This window comes from Octopus bimaculoides, chromosome 8 (genome assembly GCF_046866305.1).
Source record: "Octopus bimaculoides isolate indiv1 chromosome 8, ASM4686630v1, whole genome shotgun sequence".
Taxonomy (NCBI): domain Eukaryota; kingdom Metazoa; phylum Mollusca; class Cephalopoda; order Octopoda; family Octopodidae; genus Octopus; species Octopus bimaculoides.
In genome coordinates, this window is record NC_142935.1 from 53,165,078 (window position 1) to 53,183,804 (window position 18,727).

The following is an 18,727-nucleotide window of genomic DNA, read 5'->3' on the forward strand; positions in this document are numbered from 1 at the left end:
GTGTAGTCAACAAAATCAAAATTAAACAATGCGTGAAGTTAAGAGTATAAAATGATGGCAATTTACCCATCGCACCATATATATATATATATAAAACTGGTCTTCTTTTTTTCTGAATACCATCTTGTGTTATTTTATTAGTAGAAGTAAATGTTTATTCCATTCATTTATTAACCTTCCATATGTTTAGCCCTTTAGCATTCATATAACTCTGTCAAATATAATGCTTATTTATTCACATTGTTTTTATTTAATCTTGGCTTATGTTGTAGTTTTAAAATTTCAATGATGTGATTGTTTATTTTTAGAATGACATTGTAGGGTAGTGTGAGAGGTTAGATCTGGCCAATTTGCACAGAAAACAGGTAGAATATTTGGGTCAGATATGGCTGGTTTAAATACTAAAGTGTTAACCTAAATTATCTAGTTTGTGAATCATTTTGTATTCCTTGAATTGATAACTACTTTTGAATAATTGTTAGACATTTCGGTGAAACATTCGCAATTAAACGAATAACCTTTTTATCTACATAATCTGAGAATAAGGGTAACTGGGTGATCTTAAGGGGCCTGTTGTTTATTTTGCATTTTGTGGCTTAGTAATTGGTCAACCAATTGGTAATGAATATAATATATCGCTAATAAGGTTCTTATTAAGGTCTTTTATAATACACTGTACCTTTATCACTCAAATAACAAACCTTTTTGAATAGAAGTTAGCTTGAAGCACTTATTAGTCATGTTTTTTATGATGTTTGATAACAGTGAACGTAATACTAACTACAAATACTTGAAACAAGAAAAGTGTGTGTGTGTGTGTCCTATTCTCGCTAGACATTCCCTTAAAGTGCTGCTTATTGATTCAGTCCAGTCAGTGTTGTAATTCATATGACTGCTAATAACAGTTACAGGTAAATAATAACCAGTTGGGGGTGTAGGTCTCAGTTTACTTGTCAGGAATTATTTTATTACAGCCTGCAGCTGAGAACAAAGACAAAAATCTATATATTTACACTATAACAACAGTGTCACTATGAGTTCTTGATGTCATTTATCTATTTGTCACATCCTGGCCTTGTCATATGTCTCAGTTTCCATTACTATTTATGTCCAGTTCTTGCACTATAGACTTTTTATTGCTGCTTTTGCTATTTTTACACACTATTTATCATTTGCTTCACTCGATGGTGGTGTCTTTTGTTATTATTTGATGAGAGTAGCTTCTTGTAACGGGGTATGGTTTAAATGTAGACTAGATTGTCAAGGAGAAAAGAAAACTAGTCACTGCACATATGTACTACATTTCACACTCTACTCCCTTTGCTTTGTTGTGGCCCACAAATATTTATGTTTGGAGGAATAATAGCAAAAAAATAATAACTATTGATAAACATTCAATGGAGGTAGGTTAGGTAGCTTTCAGCTGAGTCTGTTGTAGTAACTGTAACCTCATTTATCATTCTCTGATTCGTCATGAGTTTTTAATACACTCTTTTTCAGCGTGCGCTACAGGTGGGCAGCTCCATGTTACTTTCTCAATAAAGTTCCTTCAGCAATATTACAAGATGTTTCCTGTCCTTTCTATATCATGACAACTTAGACTTTCCCCCCTCTTCAGGTGACAGTGAGGTTAGAAAATCTTTCCAGTTTCCAAATACAGTTATGTCAACAGTCTATTTCCAATAGGCTCTCTTAATAAGTCCTTAGTTTTATGTGTTTCTGATTTATTGTTTGAGATTTTAGCTCAGACACCTATGTTCACTTCACTTACTGTGTTTTATAGTACATTGAGAGAATAAGATACTTGAAATTTCTTTAGGCTTTTTTTTTTTTTTTTTTTTTTTGGTTAAACTTGTTTGACAATAAGGTGTATGAATAACTTGGGGTAATTTTTAATTGGTGTGCAGCTTTAAAAAAAATATTTGATTTTGTAGGTAAAAGAATTGAAATTGCATTGACTTTTTTCTTTTTTTTTTTGTCTTATGAAATCTTGATATGCTGAGTATTTGGAATTGTGTGAGACATTTTTGATTTAAACCCATGCATCAGGTGATACACGAAGGAGTCATACCCTATGACTGGTGTAGCAGCATCATAGTCAACTGCTACAAAGGTAAAGGGGACGCTTTAGATACAAATAATTACAGAGGCATCAAGCTGTTAGATCAGGTTATGAAAGTTACAGAGAGGGTCATAGCCCAACTAATTAGGGAGCGAATCAATTTAGATGAGATGCAGTTTGGGTTCGTGCCAGGTAAAAGCACTACTGATGCCTTATTTCTAGTGAGACAGTTGCAAGAGAAATACCTAGCCAAGGATAAACCTCTGTACCTGGCTTTCGTTGACATGGAGAAAGCCTTTGACAGGGTCCCCCGATCCCTTATCTGGTGGTCAATGAGGAAACTTGGGATAGAAGAATGGCTAGTGAGAGCTGTGCGAGCCATGTACAGAGATGCGGCCAGTAAGGTGAGGGTTGGAAATGAGTACAGCAATGAATTCCGGGTAGAGGTAGGGGTCCACCAAGGTTCCGTCCTCAGCCCCCTATTATTTACCATAGTCCTCCAGGCAATCACAGAGGAGTTCAAGACAGGTTGCCCCTGGGAGCTCCTCTATGCTGATGACCTTGCCCTAATTGCGGAGTCACTATCAGAACTAGAGGAGAAGTTTCAGGTGTGGAAGCAAGGTCTAGAATTGAAGGGCCTTAGAGTCAACCTAGCTAAAACCAAAATCCTAATAAGTAGGAAGGTAGATAAAACACAAACCCCTTCAGGTAGATGGCCCTGCTCAGTATGTAGAAAAGGAGTAGGTAGTAACTCTATAAGATGTACCCGGTGCAAGCTATGGACACATAAGAGGTGCAGCAACATCAAAGGCAGGTTAACTAGCAAGTTAGTTTTTGTTTGTGGCAGATGTTCAGGTGCAATAAAGACTGCAAACAAACAGGAAACAACTTCTATCTCATTCCAGGGTGAAAAACTAGAGGTAGTCGATAGCTTCCGCTATCTGGGCGACCAAGTTAGTAGTGGGGGTGGGTGCGCTGAAAGTGTAGCTGCTAGAATAAGAATAGCCTGGGCAAAGTTTAGAGAGCTCTTACCCCTGCTGGCGACAAAGGGACTCTCACTCAGAGTAAAAGGCAGACTGTATGACGCATGCGTACGAACAACCATGCTACATGGCAGTGAAACATGGGCTGTAACTGCTGAGGACATACGTAAGCTCGCAAGGAATGAAGCCAGTATGCTCCGTTGGATGTGTAATGTCAATGTGAATACCCGTCAGAGTGTAAGTATCTTGAGAGAAAAGCTGAACATTAGAAGCATCAGTTGTGGCGTGCAAGAGAGACGATTGCGCTGGTATGGACATGTGGTGAGAATGGAGGAGGATAGCTGCGTGAAAAAGTGCCACACCCTAACAGTTGAGGGAACCCGTGGAAGAGGTAGGCCCAGGAAGACCTGGGCTGAGGTGGTGAGGCAAGACCTTCGTACATTGGGCCTCACCGAGGCGATGACTACGGACCGAGACCTTTGGAAATGGGCTGTGCGTGAGAAGACCCGGCAAGCCAAGTAAGATCGTTGCCAGTGCCCCTGGACTGGTTCTTGTGCGGGTGGCACATGAGATGCACCATTTTGAGCGTGGCCGTTGCCAGTACCGCCTGACTGGCTCCTGTAGGATTTTCGAGCGAGATCGTTGCCAGTGCCCCTGGACTGGCTTGTGCGGGTGGCACATAAAAGACACCATTTCGAGCGTGGCCGTTTTCGTGCGGGTGACACGTAAAAGCACCCACTACACTCTCTGAGTGGTTGGCGTTAGGAAGGGCATCCAGCTGTAGAAACTCTGCCAAATCAGACTGGAGCCTGGTGTTGCCATCCGGTTTCACCAGTCCTCAGTCAAATCGTCCAACCCATGCTAGCATGGAAAGCGGACGTTAAACGATGATGATGATGATGATGATGATTGAATTTTATTATGATCATGTAAGTCTCTTGAATTCTGCTTACCCCACCCCATAAGTTTCTTGCAGACATTGACCCACAAGTGTCAAAGTGAACTTCAACTGCACCAGCCTCACTAAAATGACTCTCTTGTTAAAGAAAAGGCAGAGGTGCCAATTGATTACCAACGTACTGTTTTTTCAGACACTATAGCAAAATTAGTGCAAACATTGTGGTATTGTTCCCACATCTGTCTCAGATGTGGGAGCCTTTTTAACCATATCCAGAAATGGGTCACCTAGTTGATTGGTATAAAGTCACAGACATGATCCAGATTCTAACCTGCAGTTACAGTGCCCTCTCTCGCTCTCATACTCCATTCTTTAGAGCTGGCTGGACTCATACAACCTTCACTCAGGCATGCCCAGCCTCCTTGTCTCTCTCTCTCCTTCATTCATCCCTTTTGTTTCCTTTGCCTAGATCTTGTGTTAATCTTTACATCCAGTCCTTCTCAGAATTTTGGCCCTTAGGCTCTCTGTCTCTGCTCATGACTTTTCCCACAGATACTGACTTTCAGTTGCTTAAAAGGAACATAAATATCACTGGTCTCAGATGGCCTGAAATAGCCAGAAGTAATGTCTCTTCCCTCAAATCCAATAGAAAAAATAAGAAAATCCTGTTCAAAATCTGGTGCTTTCCAGTTTAGTATTACTAAGATGCAAATTAATTGTTCAATATTTTCTCTGGAACAATGTAACTTAAATCGTGTCTTTTACTTGTTTAAGTCATTTGACTGAGGCCATGCTGGGGCACTGCCTTTAGTCGAACAAATCGACACCAAGACTTATTCTATCAATCTCTTTTTGCCAAACTGCTAAGTTATGGGGATATATACATGCCAACATTGGTTGCCAAGCGATGGTGGTGGGGGCTAAACAGACATACAAGCATATACACACACACACATACACACACACACACTCAACTGGCTTCTTTCAGTTTCCATCTACTAAATCCACTCACAAAGCTTTGGTCGGCCCGTGGCTATAGTTGAGAACATTTGTCCAAGGTACCACGCAGTGAGACTGAACCCGGAACCATGTGGTTGGTAAGCAAGCTACTTACCGCACAGCTACTCCTGCACCTATATGTACAATTATGCTCACCACATTTGAGACCGTTACCAAAAAATTCCATTCCTTATAGCTTTAACTGTTGTCATTTTATCTTCTTTAGAAGAACAGTTGACAATCAATCAATCAAAATTCTTGAGTCAGCTGCATCCATGAATAAGTTTTTCAAACTAAAACTACTGCGTATACTTGTCAAAAAGTCAAATTTTTTTAGCCCATTTTTGTAAGATCAAATTTATGGGGTCAACTATTACATGGCTACTACTTTTCAGGGGCTGAAATTGAAGCTAGAATCCGAAGTGCTGTGTCAGCAGTTGAAGCCCAACTGATGTCTAAGCAAATAAAAACAAGAACATAATGAATTACAGTAATATTCCCAATTCTATGCATCAAAACACACGTCCTAGTAAATAACAAAACCCATAAACAAGACTGTGTAGCTCTTATAAATATTTACACTTTCTCTTTTATTTGTATCCATCAAACTTAACAGACTAGCTTAGTGAAATCAATTTATATCTCATAATTGTTATGGTACCACTGGTAACATATCTACCCGGTACCGGCATGCCACTACCTACTTGGCCTGTTTCAAAAAATGTTGCAGAATGTCATGTCCAGAACATGGTGTAGAGTTGTTAATCTGGGGCATGGATTCCCAAAGTGTGTTCTGCAAAACCCCAGGGTTCCCTGAAAGTTATCAGGGGTTCCATGTTTTTAAAAATAATGTTGAAGGATTCTGTGAGAACTACTTATCTGGCGATTAACTAAATGGTTTTAGGTTTACGGAAGTCATGTCTCTGTACAAATTCATACATGAATTCTGTTGTTTGCTGATAGTGCTGGCTGTGAAACACGTTTCTCACCATGTAAACAGACAAGCGTATAACACATGCGTTTATTGTATTTGGAGATGAGGAAAATATAAAGGTCGCATAGGAACCACTGATCTAGCGATTACTTGAATATTTTTAGGCTAATCAAGGTCATGCCTTTATATGAATTCAGACAGTGGCGTTTGCCAATGTTTGCCATTAGTACTGTCTGTGAAACACATTTCTCACCATGTAAACATGATGCATGTGTTTATTGTGCTTGGAGATGTATGCAGGCTTGCAGCATATCCTGTGCATTCATTTTAGTAATGGTGATGTAGCACCCATCAACAGATGTGTAGTGCTGGCTATTAAATGGTGTTTTACAAAAAGCAATGAGCATTCCACTATAAGCACCAAGCAGTCCACCCATAGAGCAGACTACAGTAAGGTAGCCACACAATTTTGTAGCTGTTATTTCTATGTACAGGAGAATATGGTACCTTGACCCACAAACGTTTTGTTGTTCGTGAAATATTAGGGTCAATTTTTTTATACGGGGTCTATGGAAAATTCTCAATTTTTTGATTAAAAGTAGGGGATTGACTTTTACATGAGATCGACTATTACTTGAATATATATGGTAAATAAATTTTTTTGTTACATAAGACTTGTGTACATTACTTACAACAACTTGATCTGTCAGATATAGCAGCCAAATCTCCCTCATATACCTTTTACTTATTTCAGTCATTGGACTGAAGTCATTTTGGGGCAACCACATTGACAGGTTTTTTGTCAAACAAATCAATCCCAGCCCACCCACCTTCTTTTTTCGTTTGTTTTTAGTCTAATCCTTATTGTATCTGTCACTTTTACTGAACTGCTAAGTTACAGGAATGTAAACAAACCAACACAGGTTGTCAAGTGGTGTTGGGGAACAAACACAGACTCAGCACATACCTACTTATATATACACTCTTACAGTGGGCTTCTACATAGTTGCCATCTTCCAAATTCATTCACAAGATAGAGAATGTAACCCTAGTTATACAGGAAGACAAGATGGTCATGTTTGGAACACTTTTGATCACAAGTTTGTTCATTCAGAGGCTGACTTGAAGCAATATAACCAATGAAGCAACTGTGCCTTTAACAAAATTTGATGACAGTGCTTTTGTTGAGTAAAGTAAAAAATATATTCTTGAAAACTTGTTTTATAAAAATAATAATAATGATAATATTAAAACGGAAGAGTAAAGAAAGTGGTTATATTTTTAGTGATGTTTACCATATTTATGTATATATGATGCAAATAATGCTATACTAGAATGAAAGATCAAAGTCGGAGGCTCATAGTTTATATGAGGTTAAATATATAACTTTTTTTTTTCACTAGTATCTTCAATCTTTCCTATTAACAAGATCATGGCTGCTGCTTGAATTCTCAATAACTCAAAACTGTTTATAGTTTGGTTTATTTTATTAAAGTTTAATTTGGTATTTAATTTATAGAACATAATATGCTACCATTTGGTTGTCATATTTTTGGAACTATGTATTTGTTGTGTATATTAAAGTATAGAAATAAAAATAAAAAAATTTACTAATCAATATGGCAAGACATTTTAAGTGCGATTTATTCTCTGAACATTTCTATTTTTCTATCACTATTCATTCTTCTACATTTACTTAGTGTTTTTTTATTCATTTATTTGTTTATTTATTTTTTTTGTCAGTGCTGTTTCAGCAAATACAGTGCTGTCTTTGCTTTATGGAAAACATCAAAATATTATTATCTAATGACTAGGCATAACGATGGCTGTGTGGTAAAAGGTTTGCTTCCCAACCACATGGTTCCAGGATCAGTTCCACTACATGGCATCTTGGGAAAGTGTCTTCTACAATAGCCAAAGGCTTGTGAATGGATTTGGTTGATGCAGACTGAAAGAAGTCTATACATAAATGTGTGTGTGTGTGTGTGTGTGTGTTGCTCTCTCCTTGTCTTGAATTTGTGTGACAGTATCCTTCATTTCCAGTCTTCCATGTGAAACATTTGGTCATGGGGAAATATTTCCTTACTTGGATATAAAGTGAGAGTTGGCGACAGGAAGGGCGTCCAGCAATAGAAAAATCTGCTTGAGGAAACTCCGTCTGATTCATGCAAGCATGGAAAAAGTGGATGGAAAACTATTTTGACTGTTGTTTCTTCTTCACAGTATAATTTTTTTCTTGTGACTTTTGAATGTTGTATATTTTTTGATAACACAAAGTTCAATGGACTACATTTAACAGGAGCTTATATACAAGCATACAATCCTATCAAAATGAGCTCTCTCTCTCTCTCACACACACACACACACACACACACACACATATCTGTGTATCATACTTAATGCAGATATACTGTAAAAAGTTGGAAACTGCAGTATATATCTCAAGAAAGTATCTTGTGTGAATGTATACATCTACATGAGATGTTTTCTTGAGATGAATATGATGCACAGAATGCTGTGTGGTAAGAAACTTGCTTCCCAACTGCATGGTTCTGGGTTCAGTCTCACTTCGTGGCTGGCATCTTGGGCAAATGACTTCTACTATACCCTTCTGAATGGATCTGGTAGACAGAAACTGAAAGAAACCCATCATGTGTGTGTGTGTGTGTATATATATATATATATATATATATATATATATATATATATATATATATATATATATATATATATATATATATATACGTTTACATCTCTGTAACTTAGCAGTTCAGCAAAAAAGACTGATAAAATAAGTGCTAGACTTAAGAAATAAGTCATAGGGAAAATTTGTTCAACTAAAAAGCCCTTCAGAGTGGTGCTCCAGCATAGCCACAGTCAAACGAGTGAAACACGGAAAAGAATATATACATACGTAAATACATTTACACATATACACATATACACACATACACACACACACATACACACACATACACACACACACACATACACACACACACACATGCAATCAGAATTGAACCATGCAATAACTACTGCAAATCATTGTTTGAAACTAAAAAAACTCATATCACATTTTGTAACATGTCAAAAATTTGCTTATATACTAAATTGTTAGTCATTGGCCTTCACATTCAAAAACATTCACACATGTTTATATTGTGTTTGTTTCTTTTTCTTTTCTTTTTTTTTCTTTTTTTCTCTAATGCCATGAAATAAAATTACATTTTTTATTCTGCTTCATTTACCAGGGTCAATCGCAGGTCTCGAGAATCCACATTACAAAATCGAAAAGTAAGTGTTTTTTTCAAAACTTTCTTTCTTTACCATTTTTATAGATTAAATTTTTTTTTTGTAATTTTAGATTTTTTTTTTAATGCTGAATATGTATTTTACACACACAAATATATGATGGTTGTCCACTCTTGTCCAAGGAAGACCACTGCTGACCATTATTAAGAACATTGTACACTCAGACAAATTCATATTTTACACTTGTGGCTCTGCTGGTGACTAATGAGCCTAATTCTTTAACACATATATACACACACGTACATATATAGTGGCGGGGAGGGCATATAATTACTCCACTTTTTCAAATACTTCCCTCCACTTGGGCTTTTCTCTTGTCCCCTTTTTGTCTTCTTTCCTGTCTTGTAAGTTACTTGACAACCCCACTAGTGCCTGTGGCCCAAAAAAAGCACCCAGTACACATTGTAAAGTGGTTGGCACTAGGTAGGGCATCCAACCATAGGAACCATGCCAAAGCTGACATGGAACACAATGCATCCCTGTGGCTCACTGTATCCTGTCAAACCAAGGCCTATAAATTTCGACCCATACATCATTATTTGAGTGACCAGGTATCTTTGGATAAAACTCCTACATAACCTTTGATTTGGTTACAGAAACCACTCATGGAAATAACAACTTCTCCAGTTGATTTTCCATTAATTCAATCTATCTTCATTTCATTTCTCATTGCTTTCCTCTCCTGCGGTAGATTACATAATACTGCTCACATATTCCCTATTGAATTGACTGTTGCTTTAGTTGTTGGTATTGCATTTGGTTATATGCATGTTTGGATTACTCCTCATCCTTTGTTTAGGTTTTATATACATGTATGTACAACATGATTCTGAGTTTGGCAACCATCTTCTACTATAGCCCCAGAACAATCAATGCCTTTTCAACAGATTTAGTTGACAGAAACTGAAAAAAGTTCATTCTGCATATGCATGTGTGTTAAATTTTTTTTTTTTTTAGGACCCCTTCAAGAAATTTACTGAGAAAAGGCATTGCTAACTAATTTTTTCTGTTCTGTAGTATGTGTGAATGAAGGTATATGTATGTGTGTGAATGTGTTTGTGTATGCTTGTCTCTCTTGGTCTTAACATCGTGTGACAGTTGTAAATGAGTGTCCCTGTCAAACAGTGTTATTCATTTCCAGTATTTTGGAAATAGATGAGGATTGGTGGCAGGAAAGGTATGCAGCCATAGAAACTTTACTTCGATAAATTCCAACCAACCCTTGCAAGCTTGTAAAAGTGGGCACTAAAATACACTGGTATATTATAGTTCCTTTTTTGTCATCATTGTCTTTTTTAGTGTCTGTTTTTCTATGCTTACATGGGTTGGATGGCTCAACCCAAGCTGGCAAGCCAGAAGGCTGCATCAGGCTTCACTGTCTGTCTTGGCGTGGTTTTTGTGGCTGGATGCCCTTCCTAACTGCATCATCTACAAAATGGACTGTCCTTTTTTTTTTTTTTTACATAGCACCAGCACTGGTGGGATCAGTTTTGGTGCTGGTGCCATGTAAAAAAATTTTTTAACATACACTGTTTTGGCTTTAGAAAAAATATTTAAAACACACACACACACACACACACACACAATTTATGTATTATGTATCTCTCCTACATTTGAAATGCTACTGGGGTTAAAATTAACGGATTTTTTATCAAGCAATATGTGGTACTTGTGCTCAGGTGAGAAATGATACCTGATTTGCACTATGAAGTTCCTTTCAATCTTTGTCTCCCACATTACTTACAGTGACTTGATCTAGGTAATGATTTAGGTTTGTTTTTTTTTTATTCCTTGAGCAGCAGATTTTTTTTTTTTTTACTTTGGGATGCTTGGTGCCTAGTTTGATATTCTCTATCTATAAGCTAGATACTTGCTTTGGTTCTTATAAGGCTGGTCACTTTCTGCTGTGCATGTATGTGTGTATCATCATCATCAGCATATATCTACTTTCCATGTTTGCATGATGGCTTCATACTGCACTCAGGATTTGTTTATTTGTTTGGTAAGTTTTTCCTTGCAAGCATGGGTTGGACAAATACATATTGAGGCATTATTTACAGCCGTATTCCTTTCCTGTCTCTAACCTTTACTTGTTTTTTTTTATTCCATTTGTCTTCAAAAGCACAGAGCTAGTGGATAATTTTGTTGTCAGGTAATGCCAAAAACTACACCATTTTTAGCTCAGTGCTTTCATGTGACATGTAAAATGTAAGCCTTTGCCCTGACATATGACAGCTTCCATATGGTTTCCATGTATTATCTTCTGTGGCTCAGAAACTCACTAAGATGTACTCTTTGTATATTCATGTACATCAAGCATTGGCTTCAATGTGTGTGTGTGTGTGTATTATTTAGTTCTTCATATACTTAAACATGATTATTAAAGTGCTAAATAGATGTTTCAGTTATTTTCAATAATATTTAGAGACAGATTAAGTCAACAGCTTTTATATATTCTCATAATATTTGTACCTCCTTCCAGTTATTACTCAAGTGAATTTGCCAAAATTAATTACCTACCTATCTGTGAAATTTTAATGTCATCTATCTACTTAATTGCTGTTTCTTTAGCATATGTCTAATTTTCTTTTTTCATCATCGTCATCGTCGTTATTATTATTATTAGTAGTAGTATTATTTTTGTGTTATCAGTTATTTGATTAGCAGCAGTTCAAACCATACTGTTTTCTATGTTCATTTTGTCACTTCTTAATATTTTCAGGATATTGAAAATCGTTGAATAGTCTTCTGTGAATGTGATATTTCTTAAGTTCTAGCCAACATTTGTGTATATGGTGGTGGTGATGGGGGATGGTTTAGCTTCTTTGTTCTCTTCTTGCTCTGGCCATCTATTTTTATTTCTTTTTCTTTTTTTGGGGGGGGGGGTTGTTTTTCCTCTTTTACTTGTTCCTTGTCCTTTTCTTACTTTATTATCGTTTTGATTATCATTTTATGTAATGAAGATATCAAGTTGATCAAAACAATATTTGGCTGATTGAATATTTTCCTTCGCATTCAATTTTTGACAGGGTCAGTTATGACTTTTCATTTCCCCTGCGGCACTACTATACATACCAGTATAAAAATAATGATAGGTTTGTTAATAGCAACTACACTTTCCCTCTCGTCATCATAAAAATTATTATTAAAAGTTGTAATGCTTAATGTTGCTCTTCACCAAGCATAAGTCTTTGTAATGTAATGAATATATTTGTTTTTAATATATGGAACAGTTAGTTTTAAACAGTGTTAATGTACATTAGTAGGACCACCAAAATGTGTGATTTGATATTGGGAGCAGGAGGATTGGAGAGCTGTTTTCTATTTGGTTTGAACATTTATAGCTATTATTGATATGTTACAGTGACACAAGGCAATAATCAATAAAATCAACTCCAGTACAAGACTCCTATGTATTTTACCAACCTTGGATGATGAAGGCAAAGTTGACCTCCATTATAAAGGGATATGACTTGCATTTTGCTGGACTCTCTTGATTCTGCCATCCACCACCATCCTCACAGGGCCTTCAAATTTGTTGTAGAGAGATGTTGAAGGGTACATGGCTGGTAATTATTTTGTCAATTCTGCTAGAATATGAAAGCAAAAATCCTGTCCCTAGTTGAAGCTGAATTGAGAACAAAAAAAAAAATGTAACTAGATACTGGAATACAGCACTCTGCTATTTTTGTCATTCCACTGCTGTTATTGATAACTGCTACTGAGGTGAAGTAAAATATTTTATTGATGTCATATGGTAATATCATTGATTATCACATGGATTTATTAGATATGAATAGATGATGTACAGCAGCTAGTTGATGAAATATGCCTGAAGCAATGGTTTTTTTAGATCTCTCGTCTGAAGATATCTTGGTGCACCGCTTCCTATTGCGGTGATCCGTAAGACATAGTTTCTCTGTCTCACCCACTTGTCTTGGAGAACAACTACAAAAGGTCATAAATACTGCCTTGTCTCCTCATATCAATTCATTAACCCTTTTGATCAAGCTTCTTGTTTTCAAGTAACCAAAATTTTAAAATTCCATTGAAATTTCATGTTAATTTATGACCTAAGCCCCATCATAATAATGACAAAGCTATTTTTACCAAATACTTCATTATTGTAGAAATTAATAGAGCTAAAAGCAGTGCATTTCCACAGAAATTTGTTAACAAAAGGGGTAATGAGAGAATAAGTTCAAACTCTGTTCAAAATATATTATATCTCTTGATGAAGGATATTATTTATTGAGTCTCAGAATAGATAGTCGTCTTAGTTTACAATCTAGTGTTATTGCTATTTGGGAATACAAAACAGATGTCTAAATCTTTATTATCTGCTTTAGAGAATTACTATTAGTGGAAAGACTTCATGTAAGAGAATTCAGAAACTCTCCTGGGGGAATTTGTCCATTTTGATAACTCTTTAGTGCTTAGAATATTTTCATGGTAGTGTCATAATATTGCTACAACAAATAGAAGACCAGAAAAACAATAAGAAATTATTGACTTCAATTGAAGTCACATAAGTCACTATTTAATAGCTAGAAATTGTTGCTGTTTAGTCTAGTGGAGAGAACTAGTTCCTATTACTTGTATACTAGATTCTGATGTTGTCAATGTAGTTTAATTTTCAGACTGAATTTCTGTAAGTGTTTGTAAGTAGGGCAAGAAGATTCCCTGCTCCTAGTGAGTTACCACCATCACCATCATCATCATCATTTAATATCTGTTTTCCATGCTGGCATGGGTTGGATATTTTGTTGGGATCTGGTGAGCTGCAGTACTGTCTCAAGCTCCAATGCCAGCATTGGCATGATTTCTGTGGTTGGATGCCCTTCCTAACATTGATCGCTCTACAGTGTGTACTGGGTGCTTTTTCATACCATTGGCACTAGTGAGGTCACTGAGTAGCTTGCAAGATGGGAAAAGAACAGGAAAATGTACCCCTACCCTAAGTGATGGTGCAGAACGTGATTTTATGTCAGGTGTAGAGAAGTTTAAGTATGACAGAAGGACAAGCACAGATGTCTTGCTGTTGAGAAGATACTTGGCTACTCTGCATTATATAAAGGTGGGAGTAGCTGGAAAGAAAATAAGCATGATAGTGATGGGGTGCCAGAACAAACTCTTAAACTATAAGCATGAAGCACTGGACAAAGTATTTAGTATGGCACCTAAGGAATGAGGTATTAGTATTGGATGGAAGTGATGGAGGGGGTTCGCTTACTAATTCACTAAGCGGGCACTTCTTTAATACCTGCTCAAGCACATAGTATGAGTGTGCTAGTGGTTGGATCTCCCCCCACCCTCAATCAAGATGCAGGTTTTCATTTTTTTTTTTTTTTTTTTTTTTCAAGGGACCCCTTGTTTTCAGAATATTTGTGTATCAGCTCCACTGTGAGCAATATATTAACATCGACCACAGTTGTTCTTCAAGTAGAGTCAGCAACAGTTCAGAGTTGAAGTATTTTCTGTCCTTGAAGGAACAACTTAGCCTCCAGCAATGGACAAGTAACATTTTAAATGTTTTTAATCACAAATGAAATGAAAGAAAACAAATACTGATGATAAACATATTCAGAATGAAACAATTGATTTATGCTTCTTTTACTAATGTCAATAGATGGCTAAGATCACTTAAAGCAAACTTAAATTGTTCACTTGATGAGAGTATAATGTTTCTGTATGTCACTAGTTTCTGTTTAAACACAAAGCTATTTTCTCACCATCTTTCTCTCACCTCTCCCTTACACACATGAAGTAGATAAAGTAAGAGTCAGAAGATGTCATGGGAGGAATTTTTGGCTCAGATAAATGCACTGTTATTTGATGCTGTTAATTTAAGGAGGCTTTTACTAGCTATCATCTAAAGAGCAAGGTGAGTGATAGATGAGCTTGAAATATCTGAATAAATATGAAACTCTTCAATGAAAATGTATTGCTGTGTGTCCTGGTAATTAATAACTGTTTTAGCATCCTTTCTTTTTCTTCTTCTCCATGTTGGCGTAGGTTGGAAAGGTCTGCCAGAAAGCACATTGTCACTTGTCTCAACCTTTTATGGTTTTTATAAGCTTACTGGATGCTTTTTTGTGGCACCAGCACCTGTGCAATCACCAAGAAACTCGTAAGACAAGACCCCTCAACTGCTACCTGCTCTGTTATTTTCTTTTGACAGCAAATGCTACTTTTTCATCCAACAATAATCTATCAGTCTCATCACATGACTACTAGCACAGTCTTGTCTCTCTCTTTCTCTCTTTGTACATCACCTGATACCGTCACTGTCCATTCTAGTGTCTCAATTCACTTGTGTTCCACTTAACATCAAGTTATATCCTGTAATGATAAATTGATTAGAAAACTATTTATGAAGAACAGCTGACCGTCTGTCATTGAAATTATTCTTTGAAGGTATAAAAGCTGTTAAGATCATTAAAAACAAGTAACTCAGCAAGTTCTATGTGAGAACAACTTCTTCAAACATCACCTTTACTGTTTTTTTAATATCTTAGTCATAGGAGGAGGAGCAGCTCCTGCACACTGGTGTATGGAAACCACTGCTTTTCAATGCATTGCTAAATATTTTTTATTCCTATTTTCCGTAATGGCTTGGTCTGGAGAGAAAGGGCAGCACCATTACATTTTCCAAAGGAACTGAGATTGGTAGGAGGCAAAGAGGAAGTTATTTTCAAACTGGAACTTGGGCTCATATTCTTGCAACACTGAAGACTTGACTTAACATCTAAAGAGCAGGTGGCTATGTTAAACTGGGAGACACACCAACACCTGTTGACAAGTGGGCATCAAACAAATGCACGTGCACACACATAAACACGCACACACATGCATAGGTTTCTTTCAGTTTCTGTACCAAATACATTCACAAGGCTTTGTTTGGCCTGAAACTATAGTAGAACACGTTTGTCCAAGGTGCCACATGGTGGAACTGAACTGAGAACCATGTCATCTAGAAGCAAACTTCTTACATTACAATACCTGCACCTATGTATATGCCTTTTTCTTTTTTTTTTCTTTTTTTTTTTTGTTTGAGATTATGTGATTTTAGAAATCAAAATTTTGTTTTCCCTGCATGAAGTAGGTATTTACACCTGAGTATCCTTACTAACATTACCACCAAATCATGGAGTAAGGATGACCATTATTTTTAACTAGTTTTATTTAGCTGTGAGATCTGCTTTGACTAATGTCACAATATAGTTCCACACTAAAAAATACTCAATCATTATACTTTTTATAGACATAAGTATTTATATACATGTATGTATATATCAATTTGAATATATTTGTGTGTTTTTTCAAATGGCTGTATGTAATGTGTATTACATGTTTGCCTCTGTTATGTATATTTAATGGCTTTCTTTATAATGTATATACATTTAATGACTATTATGATGTATTTATATTTAATGTAAGTTTTTGTTTTGTGTGTGTATATTGTTTGTTGCAATGACTATTGAAGGACTGTCTCTAATGTATGTCTGACTGTGTTAGATGTTTAATAGCTGTCAATATAAGTCGTCACTGCTGTGATCATCTCCCTAAAGCACTTGTTACTAGTTAATCATTCTAGATAGATGTGATATTGTTTCAGCAGTTGTCAGTAATGGGATGTTAGTTAATGCTTCCCGTAATAATATGGTATTTAATGTCCATCTTTATTTTGTCAGTTTAATACATCATTTAGCTTTAAGTAGTTGCTACCTTATATAGCATATTAACTGCTTCTCAGGGCTTTTAGTTGAAATACATATTTATCTAGTCATCCAGTGGAAGTGTTGCTACTCCTCTATAACATTATAAATATATTTTAATATAGCAGTATAAATTTATCACACTATTAACCACTTTCCTTGTATGTTTCTGTCAATATTATGCTTCAGATAGACCAATTGAAAAACTTGTTCTAAATAGAAATGCATAAGATGAGGTTCAATGAATCTATTCTGCTCTAGAAATAACAAGTATAAAGATGTTAAAGTTTTAATATATTTATGATCAATTTTTGTTCATCACTCCTTTGTTTCTCTTTTTTTCTTTTTGTCATAAATATTATTTTCTTTCACTTTTTCAGAATCTTATATGCCAAAATCCATTGGGTCGAAAAGGCAAAGACTCTCCTACTATAGAAGCAGCTTCCCAGCAGAGATATGAGGTATCTATAAAGATAAACTGATAGATACCATATTTGAAGGCATAAAAGACACACCCCAATTTCAGGAACACATATTCAGGGGAGAAAAAAGTTTTTAGTGCATTAAAAGCTTGTAATGCAGTCCCAATTTTGCATACAGGACCAGGGGTGACTTTTATTTCTCTTTGAGACATTTTCTTGGGGGTTGAAATGTGTTTTTTTATGCCATTAAATGTGGTAGTTCTTATACTATCCAGTGTTATTACTTAAATGTTATATTTTCCTATTCAATTTTTTTTTTCTTCTGTTTAAGGTTTGGAGAGTTCTGTAAATTTTAATATTTTCTTTATATTGTTGAAGCAAGTATTTCTTTCTTATATTTAAATGTATCAGTATATATATTCTTTTATTCTTTTCAGCCTTAAGCCTAGGCTGTGGCCATGCTAAGGCACTGTATGTGTATGTGTGTGTGTGTATATATCGATATATATATATATGTATGTATGTATGTATAGGTGCAGGAGTGGCTGTGTGGTAAGTAGTTTGCTTACCAACCATATGGTTCTGGGTTCAGTCCCACTGTGTGGCACCTCGAGCAACTGTCTTCTACTATAGCTATTCTACTATAGAAATTGAAAGAAGACCGTCGTATATATATATATATATATATATATATATATATATATATATATGGCACATAAAAAGCACCAACTGATCATGGCTAGTGCTAGCCTCCTCTGACCCCTGTGCCGGTGGCACATAAAAAGCACCCACTACACTCATGGAGTGGTTGGCGTTGGGAAGGGCATCCAACTGCCAGATCAGACTGGAGCCTGGTGCAACCTCCTGGCTTCCCAGACCCCGGTCAAATTGTCCAACCCATGCTAGCATGGAAACGGACGTTAAACAATAATGATGGTGATGGGGGGGGGGGGGGGTATGTCAGTGTCTGTCCCCCCAACATTGCTTGACAACCGATGCTGGTGTGTTTACATCCCCGTAACTTAGTGGTTCAGCCAAAGCGAACAATAGAATAAGTACCAGGCATACAAAAGAATAAGTCCTGGAGTCGATTTGCTCGACTAAAGGCAGTGCTCCAGCATGGCCATAGTCAAATGACTGAAACAAATAAAAGAATATATATATATCTATCTATATATATATATATATATGTATATATGAAAAGATCAAGTTAAATAAAGGACTTGTTGAGATTAGTTCAGGCCATGTAAGACTGTACAAAAAGGTTTACCAAGGCCAAAACTGAATTCAATAAAAACAAATGCATATATGTTTCCCTATCAAGGCCCTTTTCATGTCCACCTCATAGAAAATTTTATAACTTGATTGACACCACTGATAACTGGGTTTTTATTGCACA

At 36.2% G+C, this 18,727-nt stretch overlaps 1 protein-coding gene across 1 annotated transcript in view; it reads left to right on the forward strand.

The window, feature by feature from the left end:
• The window catches only part of LOC106867254 (E3 ubiquitin-protein ligase Rnf220), a gene marked incomplete at its 5' end in the record, with an annotated part of 61,967 nt that overhangs the window by 10,806 nt on the left and 32,434 nt on the right, over positions 1-18,727 (forward strand). Inside the window, 2 exons of the mRNA XM_089356465.1 lie at positions 9,128-9,170; positions 17,287-17,367. Coding sequence (XP_089212591.1) covers positions 9,128-9,170; positions 17,287-17,367 — 124 coding nt within the window. The remainder of the gene's footprint in view (positions 1-9,127; positions 9,171-17,286; positions 17,368-18,727) is intronic.